Consider the following 15,275-nt stretch of genomic DNA (forward strand, 5'->3'; position numbering starts at 1 on the left):
CCGCGCCCCGCGCGCCATTGGCTTCCCGCGCGCGCCGGGCCCCCGCGCGCGCGCGCCATTGGCCGCGCCGACACGCGACCGGCGCGAGTGGAGGGCGGGCGGCGGGAGGGGTGGGGCGCGAGGGAGGGGAAGGGAGGGAGGGGGAGGGGGGGGCAGCGGGGACGCGGGGGGGGGACCCCGGCGCGTGCCGCTCCTTAAAGGGGCGCGCGGCGCCCGGCCGACACCGGAGACGTCGGGCCGCCACGCGCGAGGCGGGCGGGCGCGCCGCGAGCCGGCCGGCGCCCTGCCCTTGGCCCCCCCCGCTTCCCCTCTATGGGCGCGCGGCGCCCGCCGCCAGAGCCATGAGCCTGCCGCGCGGCGTCTGGGCGGAGGGCGCGCGGGAGCCGGCGGCGGGCGCGGAGTCCGGCGGCGGGTGCGGATTCGGAGCGGGCTGGCTCGGGGTGTGCTGCGCCGGCCGCCTGCCCGCCGCCTCTCCGCGCTACCTGCTGCCCGCCGAGGAGGAGGAGGCGGCGGCGGAGGGCGGCGGAGGGAGCGGGGCGCGGGGCGCGTCGGCGGGCGGCGGGCGGCCGCGGGGCGGTGGTGCCGGGGGCGGCGGGCTGCGGTCGCAGGTGAGCGGCGTGCAGAAGCAGCGGCGGCTGGCGGCCAACGCGCGGGAGCGGCGGCGGATGCACGGGCTGAACCACGCCTTCGACCAGCTGCGGAACGTCATCCCCTCCTTCAACAACGACAAGAAGCTCTCCAAGTACGAGACGCTGCAGATGGCGCAGATCTACATCAGCGCCCTGGCCGAGCTGCTCCACAGCCCCGCCGCCACCCCCGACGGCCCCGGCAAGGCCGACCACCGCGGGGCTCCCTTCGAGCCCCCCTGCGCCGCCGGGGCCGGGCCGCCGCCGGGGCCGCCGGCGCCGCCGCCGGGGCCGCCGAGAGCCTCCCCCCCCGGGCACGGCAGGACTCGCTTCCCCCCGCCGCCGCCGGCCGCGGGGGGTTACTCGGTGCCGCTCGACCCGCTGCACTTCCCCTCCTTTGCGGAGGGCGCCCTGATGGGACAGAGAGCCCCTTCCCCCGCCCTCCTCATGCCGCAGCCCGGGCCGCCGCCGCAGGAGAGGAGCAAAACGTCGCCCCGATCCCACAGGAGCGACGGGGAGTTCTCGCCCCGCTCCCACTACAGCGACTCGGACGAGGCGAGCTAGGGCGGGGGCGCCGACCCCAGCAACCCCCCCAGCGGGGCCGCGGCCGCCCCTCGGAGCACGGACTCCGCCGCGGGGAGAGCAGCCGGCCGCGGTGCCACCGCCCCCAACGGCATGGGCTCCCCGCCGTCGCTCTGAAATCAGCCCCCCTCTCCTCGCGCTCCCGGGCAGCTCCTCCGCTCGTCCGGGGGAAGGGCTGTTAGCGAGTGACTGTACCCGCCCTATCCGTCAGGGTTGGTTGTGGTTGGGTTTTTTTGTTGTTTTTTTTTTTTTTTTAACTTTTAGTTACCACTTTTAAAGTTTCTTTTGCCTAGAAGTCGTTGTCGTTCCCTCCTGCCAACACCCCATCTTGCAGCGCGGAGCCCGGTTCGCAGATGATGCACAAGGAGGACAAAATCCGGCCCCTCTGTCGCCGATGCCGGTGCCCGGCGGGCGAGGGGGGGGGGCCTGCGGCGCCCTCCCCACCGGGACACGCACCCGCGCTGACATCCGCGTCTTCCAGGACACCCGTCCTACCCCGGGTCGTATTGCTGTGGAAACACACACACGCAGACACACAAAAATTTAAATAGCGCACCGTCTTGTCCTGTAAATAGCGGAGAAAAGGTGTATTTCCCTTAGCGCACCATGTCGGCGTCTTTTGGGGGGGAAACTTGGCGCAAGCACTTTATCAGCGGCTGGAGATGCGGTTTCAAGAGGAAAGCTACTAACTAACTGCCAATTGGAGACCAATATTTAATTAAGCCACTTAATCCTAACGCTCTCTTAAAAACGAAAACAGTTTTGTTGTGTCAAACTTTTATGTCCGTTTTATTTTGCTTTTGTGGCAATAGGAAACGTATTTATTATGGAGTGTTTGCTACTATTTCTGCTTCTCTTTTTTTAAAAAAAAAAACAAACTACACAAACTTTTCTACGACGAGAATCGTTTATTTTAATTTTAGCAAAGCCAGCTGCCATTGTTTTATGTATTTTAATTTTAAATAATTTTTTGAGATCAAATAAACGTGGGAAAAAAAGAACCAAAACCAGCCTGAAAGCGCGGTCGGGTTTAGCTTTTCCCCTCGCCCGCCCCGAGCCGGGCTGGTGCCAAAGCCCGTCGGCGGAGGGTGAGCGGGGCAGCCCCCGGCGGCGATATGGGGGTCCCTGCAGAGGGACGGGACGGCGCGGAGCCCGGGGCCGGGGTTGGGGTGGGGGGTAGGGGGTGTCCGTGCCCCGCGTGGAGTGGGGCTATCCCCGCCGCCTGCGCCGCCGGGATCGGGCCCCATCGCCGTCCCTGAGTCTTGGCAATGCAACAAGTGCAGGGTGCGGGACTCCTCGCTGCTCGGTAGCCGCCGGTTCCTGCGCCGCCGCTCGAGTCACATCGTCCCCTTCTACCCCCTCCACACACACGCACCCTCCCGGTCGGGGACAGGAGCGGGCCCCCCCACGGAGCCTCGTCTGTCTCGGGGGGGGGAAGATGTAAGTGGAAAGGGCTGGGAGCGGGCGGAGAAAACCGGCGGGTGTTTGGGGACAAGCGAGGAGCGCGGCGTTTCGCCGGCGGAGCAGGATGTGGCCCCAGGGCTCGGGTTAAACCCCGGGGCGGGGGGGCCTGATGCTTTGCCCGGCCTGCCCGTGACACCAGACACGGGGCTAAACCGGAGCGGTGCCGGTGCCGGCGTCCTGCTGGGTTCAGCAGGTGACGCCCGGGGGGGTCCGAGTGGCGATCAGCTCTCCAGGCGCGGCCGGGAGCGAGCGGCCCCCGCGGGAGCGCGGCCCCTGAGAGTGTCGCTTTCCCGGCAGAAACAGGGCACCTGCCCCCCCGGTAAGCCCGGGCTGCCGCCCTGCCCTGCCCGCCGCGAACACCCGCGGCAGCCGCCCCGTACCTGCCGGGGGGGGAGGAGGGGGTACGGTCCCGCAGGGTGAAAAGTTCATCGGTAGGGTCATTTCCCTTCCTAAAATAAGCCTTTCTTTTTTTGCGGGATGGGTCACCTTTGGTTTACGGCGTTTATTTCTGGCCTCTGGGAGCCGGTCTCGCTCCTTGGGGAGCACGCGTGGGCTCCCAGCACGGGAGCGATGCTGCGGAGCAAAATATCACCAATTTTGGGGGGTGGGGGTGGTGTTTTGTTTATTTGGGTTTTTTTATTTGTTTTGTTTATTTGCGGAGAGGGTTCCGGGGGTGCCGGCGGGGCGGCCGTGGGGTTGCGGGGGTGCGGACACCCTCCCTCTGCCCCGCCGTCCCCAGGCGCTGCCTCCGCGGCTGCGGGCGGGCGAAGGGGTTGAAAAGCGCGGATCAAAATCCTCCCCGCTCCCTGGGACGGGGGTCCCTTCCATCCCCCGACAGATGAGCGCGCCGCAAGGCGCAGTTGGTGCTCGCAGCTACAGCGCAGCACTCGCCGTCTGAGGGGCTTTTACTTCTTCTTCTTTTTTTTTTTTTTTTAACACTTCTTTGAAAGAGATACCCAGCCGCATTTCCATTTTAAGGTTCAGCTATAGAGTTTGCATAACAACCGCTTGGCAGCCCCCCCCCCCCCCTTACACTCCGTTAACAAGCTGTAACGTATAGCTGCAGGTTGCTATAATCTCATTAATATTTTGGAAACTTGAATATTGAGTATTTCAGACTGCTCATTCCCCATATGCCAGGCCACTCCCGCTATGCTGGCTGGTTCCTTTCTCTCCATTATTAGCAATTAGCTCCTACCTTCCAAAGTCAGATCCAAGTATCCAAGATACTAGCAAAGGAATCAACTATGTGTTGCAAGCTAAGCATGCTTAATATCTCCCAAACAAACAAAGAGACAACATTTCTTTAAGTAATGAAGATGGATAAATCGCTTTATTGAGCTTGCGACAGTGTTTGTTTTGTATAGACTAGCGCAAATTTTTTTTTTTTTTTTAACAAGAGCGGGGACGCGCACCAGCCCCTGGAAGCAGTTTCGCCTCGTTTGCTGCGTCGTGGGGTTTTATCATCTTAAACGGGCTTTTATTTGAAAAGGGCGAGTCAGAAGCGCACTATCCGAGCGTTAAATTTTGGCTGAACGCTAAATATCCTCCGGGGTGTGCAAAAACAACCGGGGGTGGGGGGTTGTCGCCTTTGTGCGGGGCGCACGGCGGCTCCGTTGCCTTTGGAGCCCGGGTCGACGGATAAACCGCATACGCATCCGCGGGCTCCGGTGCGGGGCTCTGCCCGCCCGTTTCGGCGCGGGGATTTCGGGCGGCCGGAGAGCGGGCGGCAGGCAGTGGCTGTGGCCGGGCGAAGGTGTGGTGGGGGGGTCGAGTTTGCAGCGCGGCGGCCGGAGCGCATCGCTGCCTTGGAGCTCCCCGGCTGCTGTTTGCTCAACCTCTGGCCTCGGGGAAGGGGGAAGGGAAGGAAGGAGCGGGGGGAAAGGGTTAAACTCGGCGAGGGGAGACCAGAAAAGCGCAGGGACCACGGAGAGGGGGGAGCTGGCCGTGGGGCCAGTGTTTCTTAATTAGACCGGGGCGGACAATGCGATGGGGCGGACAATGGGGGGGGACAGGGGGGCTAGGGGGCGGGGGAGGGGGTCTGGCCCTGCTCCCGGCCGCGGTGCGCCGTGTCTGGAGCGGAGCACGCGTTGTCAGCTGGTGAGCGCAGCGGCCTTTCAGGCGGCTCCCCAGGGAGCTGCGCGCCCGCGGTGAGCTCCATCGTCACCCCCTCCCCTCCATGATCATCATCATCGGCCTCCTCCTCCTCCTCGGCGGCCCCCCTTATCCCCAGCCGAGCACAACAGCCAGCATTCAAGCCCCCCTTCCCTCCCTCCCTCCCTCCCTCCCTCCCCTCGCACAACAGCAGCGCAGTGGCAGCCACGCCACCTCCCAGCAACCAGCAACACGCGAGGGCACCGCCGGGGCACCTGAAAGAGTCAAAGCCAAAGAAAGGGAGACAAAGGAGGAGAAAAGGATACGCAGCGTAGCTGCTCCGACGGCGCGGAAAGGCAGGCGCCCACAGAGGGACGGGCGAGCCCGCGCGGGGGCCGGCACGCACGGGCGTGCACACGCGGGGATGCACTCACTCGCACGCGTGCACACGCTCACGGGGGTCCGAGCCGCTGCGGCGGGGATGGAGGCAGGCAGTCACCCCGCCTCGTTTCACACCGTGCGGGAGCAGGGGGAAGCCCCTCAGCACCTCTCCGCCCCGCAGCCCCGTCCCCGCGTGGGGCACCCCCCGGCTCGGGCTCCGCCGTCCGCCCACGACACTGCCACCCCCGGGCACCGTCCCCGGCACCCGGCAGGAGCCGTCCGTGGGTCAGGCCACCCGCCGTCGCATCTGCCCGGGACGTGTCAGCCCGAGGGAGAAAAACGCGGGGAAAGGGGCGAGGGGAGCGGGTTGCGCGGGGGTGAGGCGGGGACCCTCCGCGGGCAGCCCCGCAGCGCTCAGGCTGGGGCGAGGAGCCGCCGGCGCACCCCGGGGACAAAAGGGGCACGTTGTCCTGCCCCGGACAAGCCTTTGCGACGCCGTAAGGGGCTTCGCCCGGGGCCGGGTGTCCGGCGGGGCCGGGGCGCGCAGCCGGCAGCCCTCACGGAGCTGGGGTCTGGCCCCGGGAAGCCACATGCTGCCCTGCCGCCATCGCCTCGTTTAACTTCGGGGTGACTCTCCCAAAGTCCTCCTGCGGGGAGTTCGGTGAGAGCGCGGCTCCGCTGCTCATGTGGGGCGAATGCCCTGCCTCCTTCGGCTTTGGCCATTTCCAGGCTGCCCCGGAGCGGGGAAGACAGAGAGGCCTCTTCTGAAGCGCTATCGAATGGCACAAGGATGCCTTTGGGAGCCCAGCCAAGGCGTGTCAAAGGCGGTTTGAGCGGCGAGGCATTTAAACGCTACAATGGGTGGCTTTCTGGCGTGTGCTTTTCTCCCTCCCCGCACAGGACCGGGAGGAGGGAGAAGTCAGTGTTTACCGAGCTGCTGCAAGGGATGGGTGCGACACCGCCCCGGTCCCCACAGCCCGCTGCCGCCGCCGGGCGCTTCCCCGCGGCGGAGCGGCTGTCCCGGTCCCGTCCTGAACCGGCAGCGGGGAGAGCGCAGCTCCTCCGCCGCTCCCCGCAGCCTTTCGCCTCCAGCTCGGTTTAACCGAGGATGCTCGGGGTGTGCGGATGTCCCCAGCACGGCGGGTAGCCGGGACTTGGCGACGGGAGCTTGTGCCGAGGCGGGGATGGGCTGTCTGTAGCGCTGCCAGGGAAAGCGAGATTCAGGAGTGGGAGAGCAAATCCCCTCCGCTAATGAAGAGATTTCTTTTTGCATTTCACCCCAATTTGTTTCCCCGTTTTCTCTTTTTTTCCCCCCTTCCTTCCCCCGGCTCTTCCCTCTCGTTACTTCCCCTCTGCTCCCTTCTTCTTTCTCTTTCCCTGTCCCTTGCGGCTGACACCCCTTCTTCCCCGCTCCCTGGCTCTACACCGAGGCAGCAGCCCCGGAGGTGCGCGCTGCCGCCGCCGGGGTGCCCGGGAGAGCGGCGGGCGGCGGCGCGCACCCGCCGCGGGCGAGCGGGGCTGCTGCACTTTTATGGGGCGGTTAATCAACTGCACATCAGCGAGACAGCGCATCAGCCCATCTGCTTGATAGATATTCAGGAGGGGTCCAACTCTTTTGAAGTCTAATTTCTTCCCCGGGAGAACGCGCCGGGTAATTTAGCATCATTTCATAGGCAGGGCGGGCAGCGGGTTAACCCTTTCCCCAAGCGCTGCCTCCGCGTGTTTTCCTCCCGAGCGAGCAGGTTTTAATGCCTCGTCGCCTCACCGCAAACCGGTAAAAGTGACTCTTTAATGGTTCGTGACTCGCTGAAACGGGACACCCAGCCCACCCGCACGGCAAACCCCTCTTCGACTTGTCGGATTGGTATTTAAAAGAGCTGTTTGGGACAAGCAATTCCCTCGATCCCACCGGGTCAGCACGTATCATTTAATCTCCAAACACCCATTAATATTTTTACGTTTTATGTTTGGTTTGGGTTTTTTTTTCTTCCCACCCAACGCTTAGCGGCACAGTTTTATCCAGAGGCACAAGGGAGAGATGCGTAGGGCGGGCAGAGAGCAGCACATCACGCACGGTCTGTGGTGCAAAACTGGGCTACGAAATCCTCTTTTTAAGAGTAACCGAGCCTCTGCCCGCCAGGTGCGGGGGGCACATGGCTCCTCGGCTTGCGGGACCCCCGGCAGGCGTGGGGGGCGCCCGGGCAGGGCAGGACTCGGTCGCCGCTCCCGATGCGTGAGGGGGGGGGGGCGGTGGGGGGGAGGTGGCCGGTCCCTATCCCCCGCCCGGGGCCGGTGAACCGGGGGTTGAGGCCGATCCCGACAACGACCCAGCGGAGCTGTCGGAGCTCCGGCCCTACTGGGCAAGGGGGAAAAGTTCGACTCCGCAAGTTTAGGAGCTTTTATTTTTTTTTTTTTTTCTGCTTCCTTCCTGCAGGACTCTGCAGAGGGATGCACTGACGAAACGCCCGGCTACTCCGTGCCCTCCTCCCAGGTGTAAAGTTTTCTGGTTCACGGGACACTTTGAAAATGAGCCTGAAACCGTTTAGTGGAGTCACCTGCTTCCCATAAAAACCCAAAAGCAAGCCTCGGGGACCCGGGCAGGAGCCGCCTCCGTGCCCTCAGTCCCCACCTGCACCTCGCTTATCTACAGTCAATATTTTTATCGTGCCCGAGGAGGGATCCTGCTCGCCTCCGGCTCCGGGGTGGCATCCGCCACCAGTAGCTACGCCCCGGCCTCCCGCCGCTCCCCCGGCACCGGGTCCCGTCCTCACTCCCCCCCTTTCTCCCTGTGAGCAGTGCGAGGGGGCTGGCTTTTTTATTTAATTTATTAAATCCACCACCCGAGCTCCTGAAAGAGCGGTGTACGATAATGTCTTCTGCAACATCTTTCCTCTAAAGTCCCCTTTTAAAAAGAGTGTATGGGTAGGTTTTTTTGTTGTTGGGGTTTTTTTTGTGGTTTTGGGGGGTTTTGTTGTTGGGTTTTTTTTAACACAGGAAGTCCTAGTTAGCAAATCTTGGGCAAATTTGCTTAAGTGTTTTGCAGGAAGAGTTACTGCCAGGAGGGAGGCTGGGAGAAGGCTTGCTGCTGGTTTCCACTGGTGGGGGATTAGGCTGTCTGCAGGGTTAGTGCAAAGCTGGGAGCAGGGGGGAAGCAGGGATCCCTGTCAGAGCAGGCACTGGGCTCTCTTGTAGTCCATTTTTTAAAAAGCAATGGAAAGTGCACTAAATACTTCTGTACCACTGGTTTTCTTTGGATTTCAGTTGAGGCGGGCAAAAGTATCACTTTAGTACTTGTTTTGTATTTACGCACATACTCTCCTTTTTTATTTTATTATTATTATTGTTTTATTTTTCCCCATGCAAGTACTAATTCTGAACTAAGGGCCAGTGTTATATGAAGGTCCCACAAAATGCTGGCTCTGAGCAAGCTGTGATGATCTGTAGGATAACCATGTACTAAACCCTACAGAAATAGCACAGTTGAGAACTTGACTAAAGTTTATATAGTTCTCAGTCCTTAACCTGCTCCTCAGTGTCCTGGGGAGGTATTATCCTGTCTATGGAGAAGGGCCTGAGGCCCAGCAAAGTTAAGTGACTTGCTGTGGACAGCAGGAGCCCAGGGCCAAAGCCATACTGTGTGCCCCCTTCTTCTCATACCACGCACTTTTGGATAGTCACAGAATCACAGAATGGTGGGGGTTGGAAGGGACCTCTGGAGATCATCTAGTCCAACCCCCCTGCCAGAGCAGCTTCACCTAGAGCAGGTTGCACAGGAATGTGTCCAGGTGGGTTAGGACTCCACCATCTCTCTGGGCAGCTTTGAGTCACTGCAAAAGCATTTCCAGTTACAAGACTTCATTTGAAGCAAAGGATATTCAGCCTGGGGCTGGCTTTTCACTAGCAGAGAGATGGTTTGCTATGCCTCTTGGTAGGGTCATCCCTTCCCAACACCCAGGGAAGCAGGGTGCAGAGCAGATGCCTTGCCCCAGCTGTAGCTTGTTATTTAGGGTGGGCTGAGAAGGAGGGAAAGGTGGAGCTTTCTGTTGCAGGGTGAAGCTGAGCAACACCTTGGGATGTAAGGCAACTGGATGCAGGCTTCTGTGAGCAAAATCCTTCCCTTGATGCTTAGGTTGTTCCCTCATCAAGTTTGATGAGGAGCACCTGGAGGTGAGGCAACCCAAACCAGGCTGCATAAATTGCTCCTGTTGGAGCTTCCTCTCTGCTGTGGGTGAGAGTATGGGCCTGAGGTAGTTTTCCAGAGCATGTGAGAAGGTAAGGCACACGGTCTGGTGTGCAGAACATGCAGCACTCACCAGCCTGGATCACCTCTCAGGTAGGAAGAATATCTGTTATTTTTCTGGAATTGCCAGTGCTGCAATGTTCATTGTGAAGCTGTGATAAATACAGCCAGACTTGCACTGTTATGTTGCACCACTTACCAGAAAGCCTTGCAAAAATACTCTCATAGCAAACTTTTATGTGTATCTTTTCTGGTTATGGAAAGACTTCTGGATGAAACTGATTATACTTCTATTACTTGGTTACTAAAGCATCCAAATAACCCTCTTCCCTGCCTTGCAGTTTGGTGACTTCCTCTCCGCATTGCAGAATATCCTGAAAGCTTTTTGTTTAAGAAGGCTTGAAAAACTGGAGTCTGGTGCTGTGAGGGTGGAAACTGGGGTAGAAAGGCTCTGAATTGCCATCAGATTCCCAGGGTTTGCCTGTTGAGAAAGATAGTGAGAGCTCGGAAGGATTACTTGCTGCAACTTTGGGGTTAGCAAGTAATGAGATCACTTCACTTGGATGCTGCTGTTGCCTGTGAATATTGACTCCATCCCTGACACCCCCCAGGGGAACTGTAGTGAGCAGTGCTCAAAGTGAAGGCTGCAGGGGTGATGTGTGTTTTGAGGAAAGGCCTTTTTATTTGGTTTCATTGCCTAATCCTGCAAAGGCTAACAGGCATCGTTGTAGCAAACCTATTTCTCAGCCCGGCTCCTTTAGGATTTGGGGTTGTGAAGACTCTGTGCTGTATTTTAAGTGGTGATTTCACAACCTCGGCCTGCAGGTTTGGGCTGCTCCAGGGGCTGGGGCACGGTTCAGTGCGATTTAAGCAGCTGTGAGGGACTGGCAGTGTGCTAGGAAGTTCCTAGTACTGCCACGCACCTGCCTGGGGCTGCTGTGACACTCCTATGGCAGGTATCCCTAGGCCTGCACGTGCAGCACTTCTGCAGCTGGGGCTTGTGGTGGCAGCCCCAGAGGACAATCTTCCTGATGCTCTCCAATGCTGGAGGGTCCCTGGCTGTACATGTGCGGTTGGCTATTCAACTGTAGAGCTGTGTGTATAGAGCACTAACCTCGACGTAAGCCTGGTTAAAAAAGAATTTATAAAGTGATTCATGTTTTTTCCACTAGTATTCCCAGCCCCGGGGGAAGAGACGGCTGGAAAGAATACTCCTATCTTTGGTTTCCTTTCGTTTTCCAAGCAATCAAAGAGCAAATAGAAGAGCATCATCCTAGCCCGACTAAAAACAGTGGGCCAAAACTTACCATTGAGTCTCTGTGGTTGTAATTTCAAGTGTTCTTAAAGCTGGGAGCAAGAAAAGTTATTCCCTAAAATAGAAATAAGAAACGTGAAAGATGAGCATCTAATGCCACGCTTCTGGGTTTCAAAAGCTGCTGAGTGTTCAGAGGTTTTTGGTTGTTTCTGTGGCAGTTGGGCACTTAGCAGGGGAGGAAAATTCAGCCTCTTACTTAAATACTGAAGCGATACCTGTGGGTGTGTTTTGCATCTGTATTTATTATACATGTATGCCTTGGCAATATTGGTGGAGATGATGCAGGGATCTGACCCTCAGATTTCTGAAGTAGATGGTGGTGCAGGATCAGGGTCTAGGCAGAGGATCTGCGGGTGAGACTGAATAAGCCTCTTCGAAGTCTGCAGTAAATATTGGGAACCAATATCTTGCTGTCTTCCTGTGGTAGACCTTTACTTTTTTTATTCAAATAAAGACCCAGCGGATTATCAAAGTTCAGAACATTTTTTTCATGAAAGCATCAATTTTGATGGATCCTCTTACATTTCTCAAATTTTAGTTTATGAAAAGCAAGTGAAAAATATCAAATTGAGGTGTCTATCTGACCAAAAGAAAAATTGCAGAGGCAATTCTGAGCAATGCCATGCTCCACCAAAAATTGTGGCCCACTTACATATAAATCTCAGTTTGCATTTCCTGCAAATCTTACAAATCTTAATCGTAAGATGAAGCAAACTGGTTCTGATAATTAGATGCATTTTTGTTAATTTGTTTTTAAGATCACTGGTGGCTCGGTGAGGTTATTTCACTGTTAATTTTTTTGAGAGTAAATTGACACACTCAGAAAAATCTTAAATTGGAGCAAGAAACACTTTATTTTGCTAATAAGCAGCATCAAATAGTCTTATGTCTTTTCAATGTATATCAGTTTTATATATTTTAATTTCTACCTCTGAGTTCAGTTTCAGATTTTTGATGAAATTAGTTTGAATAGCAGTGTTTGCATCTGCCTCCTGCTGAGATGTTTAAAGATTTTAGCTCTACTTTTGGAGCTTTTTGGAAAAATATTTGAAGTGCAGTGTCAGCAGATCCATTTCAGCTTTTCTATTGCGGTTTCAGATTTCCCTTTAGCATCACATTTTCCTGGAAAAATAGGTGTTAGTGGCAACCATCCTTCAAAAGTAACAGGCTACAAAATCGGTAATAGGAAATTCCTGTGTCGAGTATACCTAAAATCCAAAACCATGAGGGGTCATGATTACCTCTTCTACAGGGTCAACCTGCAGGAAGAATAGTTTGCCCCAAACAAAATATATTTAACAAAGCTTTTGTATTGTGTGTTATGTTTAACAAAATAACCTTTGAAGCTGCCTGTAAGCGGCTCTCTTGATTAATTTAAAATTTTTAGGTTTACACACCCTGCAATAAACCCTTTTATTAACATTTTATTGTTAACTGAACTTCATGGCTTTTGTGCTCGCCTAATAATAGTGTGGTAACTGCTCTGAGGCAGGTGTTCTGAAGGATGCCCTGAATCAACAGAGTGCAGTCTGACCTAATTCAGAAATCGCCATAAAAAAAAAAAAAAGGCAACAAACCAACCCCGCACAGCGCCGGGAGCACCGCCCGCCCCGCTCCCGACGCCGCGCTGCGCCACCGGAGCGGGTGGCGCCGCGTCTCAAACTTTCGCACGAAGAAATATTTCCCTGTAGGGATTGCTCTGACCGGAGCCGGGACCTTCGCACCGAGGGGGCGGCTCCGGGCAGTCCCGACCCGGTCCCCGTCCCCGTCCCGGTCCCGCCGCCCTCCCCCGGCGGCCGGGTGCGGGTCGGGGCGGCGGGGCGGGCTCTGTCCATGGTAGCCAACGGGCGACTGCCGGCCCTGCCGGCGTGCTGAGGGCTCGGGGGACTCCTCGGGGAATTGTGGTGTCTTTTGTGTTTTTTCTTTTCTTTCTATTTTTTTTTTAAATTTATTTATCCCTGCTCATGGACTCTGGTTTTGTTTCCTCAGTTTAGTCCCTTTCTGCTAATACCAAGTCCTACCCCACCAAAGAAAAAACCCTACCAAAAAAAAAAAAAAAAGGAAATTCCACAGTGAAAAACTTTTCACCCTGCCTGGTTTAATGCAGTGTGCGTTTTTAATTTATATGGCATCTATAGCAGTAAGACCCAAGTAATATGTAGGTAGACGCTTTGCTCATTACACAGGTGTCGTACTAGTTATTTCTTTGGGGTCTACAGGTTGTCTTTTCTATAAACCGTGCACAATGCTTTTCATTATGCTATAACTGAAGATAGAAGATATTGATCCAATCTGTATTTCAATTTGTGAGCTTTAATATGAAAGAAAATACTGGAGGAAAATAAATGCTCTGAATGAAATATGAACATACAAAGTTCTTACAGTAACTGTGCTAAGAATCAATCTTAAGGCTGTTGAATCTTCAGGAATGCTGTCCATTGAGAGATCTATGGTTTGGTGATTTAATTTAACAATGTTACTCATCCAAAAAAAAAAAAAGTACCATATCAAAGTAAATCCTTTGGGCTATTGAGTGGGTGATTTTTGACATATACGTGAGAGAGAGATACAAGGGCTGGACAGGACTGGTAACTGCAGTAATTAATTATTTGTGTGTGGCATGGATCGTATTTTCAGAGTACAGAGCTCATAGACCCAAAGCACCAAGAAAAAATTCAGTACGCAGCCCCCAGAGAAAAAAAAGAAGCACGGGTGTTTGAAATCACTGGAAGTCTCTCCTTGCTCTTCTGGGTGCTTCAGCCTGCTAGCTCATATGAAACAGCAGCTCTCTGCTGGAAGATAACATCAGTCAGGAGACATTAGCAGGTGGCACAGATCAGGGGACAGACTTTTTCAGTGTCTCCCTGTCTGGCTCCGGCATGCCAATGTAGCACACTGTGCTGGCAGGGGTAAACTGTGGGATTATAGGCAAGGACTTTGTTCTCTTCCTCCTTTCTTTAATTGGATTTCCTTCTCATCAGTCTCTGAAGCCTAAATAATGGATGCAATTGGCTGATGCAAAGTAACCTTTTTGCCCAAAATATCACCCACAATTTTTGCATAACCTGATCCTTCTTTGAAGCTCTCAACGTTTGAAGTCTTGGCCTTTTTAAAATTTACTTATTAGCTTAGTTTATCACAAGGAAGCAACCTCTCTGCAGAGCTCATAGTCTCTGGTCCTTCTCTCTATTTACACAGCCCAAGTGGATTTCTATTAGCAGAAGCCTCTTCCTGAATTGCCTCTGTGGAGGGAGAATCCCGATAGTTTGTGGTTGGCGGGGAAAGGTCTGTTTCCTTCTGAGCTGGCTCTACCCCCAGGTTGCCAACCTGTCCTCTGCTGCAGCAGGGCTTCCACCTGAGCTGGACAAGAAGCAAACAGGATGAAAAACTGCATAGGAGAGGGGTATTTTCCGGGGGGGGGGGTGGTAGTAAGACAGAGACATGGAAGCTTATTGCTGCTTGAAATAAAACCTCTGGCATAAGTAGGTATAAAAGGCAAACCAAAATACAACAGAAGCAAGAATTTAAAAACCCCAGTTCCTGCAGAACTATAATCTGTTCAAATTTGCAATTATAGTACAAACCAGCATTAGATTGTTTTGGATAATAATTTTGTTTTGATATAAAATAAGAAAGAAATAAATACTCATATCACACACAAAAAAAACCCAAACCAAAAAAAACACCAAAACCAGAGGTACAACATTCTTAAGTAGGTATTTCATTCCTATGAAAGAAACAATGGCATAAGTGTGTTTCTTGGATCCGCAGAGAAAAAAGAACTTGTCATCCTTTTGAGAATTGTAGTTCTAATTTCTTCTCTCACCTTGAAACAGTGCTGGAATTAGAGGCTCTGAGAGGATCCTGTTTATCCTTCTCTGCGTAGTTGTGTTTTTTTTTCAGGCATGGCTGAAAACGAAATCAGATTTTCTTTCTTTTTTTTCATTGTTTGTATTATGATAACATTCTCAGTAAGCAGGTGAGCGCTGGAACGACAAGGGTGTAGCTTTTTATTACTGTAAGTCATCTTTATGTTCATAAATAAGCCTTGGGAATTGAATGAGATTACTCAACTGTGCAAGAGTGCAAAAGAGTGTCCATAAACCAAACTAAAACAAGCTATCCAATGTAATTAAAACAAGGATCTCTTGTTGATGATGTTATAAAACATTATTAAAGCAACCATAGCATGTTTCATATTGATGTTGGTGCTTGAATTTTCACTATATATTTCTATCTTTAGTGATTTTATGTGGGTGTGCAAAGTCCTTCTCGCACAAACGCGTGTGCGTGTGTGTTAGCTGGAGTCATATGGGTGTCTCTTCTAGGAATCTAACGTGATCACTCGGATAAGGGTGGTAAGCCCTGGCTTTGAATGTCTCTAATTGTTTATGCGCTTAATGTATGAATTATCTGAAAGCAATTAGAGCAGGTGAACTGACGGGATCGGTGCCTTGAGGGTCTCTCTCACACTGCACAAATGCCAACTTGCGGTGCGTTTTGAGAAAACCTTGCAAAAGTTAATCTTTGCCATTTAGGTTTCTGAAAACTGGATGATCTTCTAAGACATAAG

At 54.3% G+C, this 15,275-nt stretch overlaps 1 protein-coding gene across 1 annotated transcript; it reads left to right on the top strand.

The window, feature by feature from the left end:
* Positions 1–341: 341 nt before the first annotated feature.
* Positions 342–1,190, top strand: ATOH1 (atonal bHLH transcription factor 1). The gene has a single exon (XM_054204050.1). The coding sequence runs from the start codon at positions 342–344 to the stop codon at positions 1,188–1,190; it is 849 nt and encodes a 282-aa protein (XP_054060025.1).
* Positions 1,191–15,275: the final 14,085 nt, after the last annotated feature.

The sequence above is a fragment of the Rissa tridactyla genome, chromosome 5, assembly GCF_028500815.1.
Source record: "Rissa tridactyla isolate bRisTri1 chromosome 5, bRisTri1.patW.cur.20221130, whole genome shotgun sequence".
NCBI lineage: Eukaryota > Metazoa > Chordata > Aves > Charadriiformes > Laridae > Rissa > Rissa tridactyla.

Excerpts from the sequence above, each read along its gene's own strand:
- ATOH1 (XM_054204050.1), top strand. The coding sequence starts at position 342 with ATGAGCCTGCCGCGCGGCGTCTGGGCGGAGGGCGCGCGGGAGCCGGCG.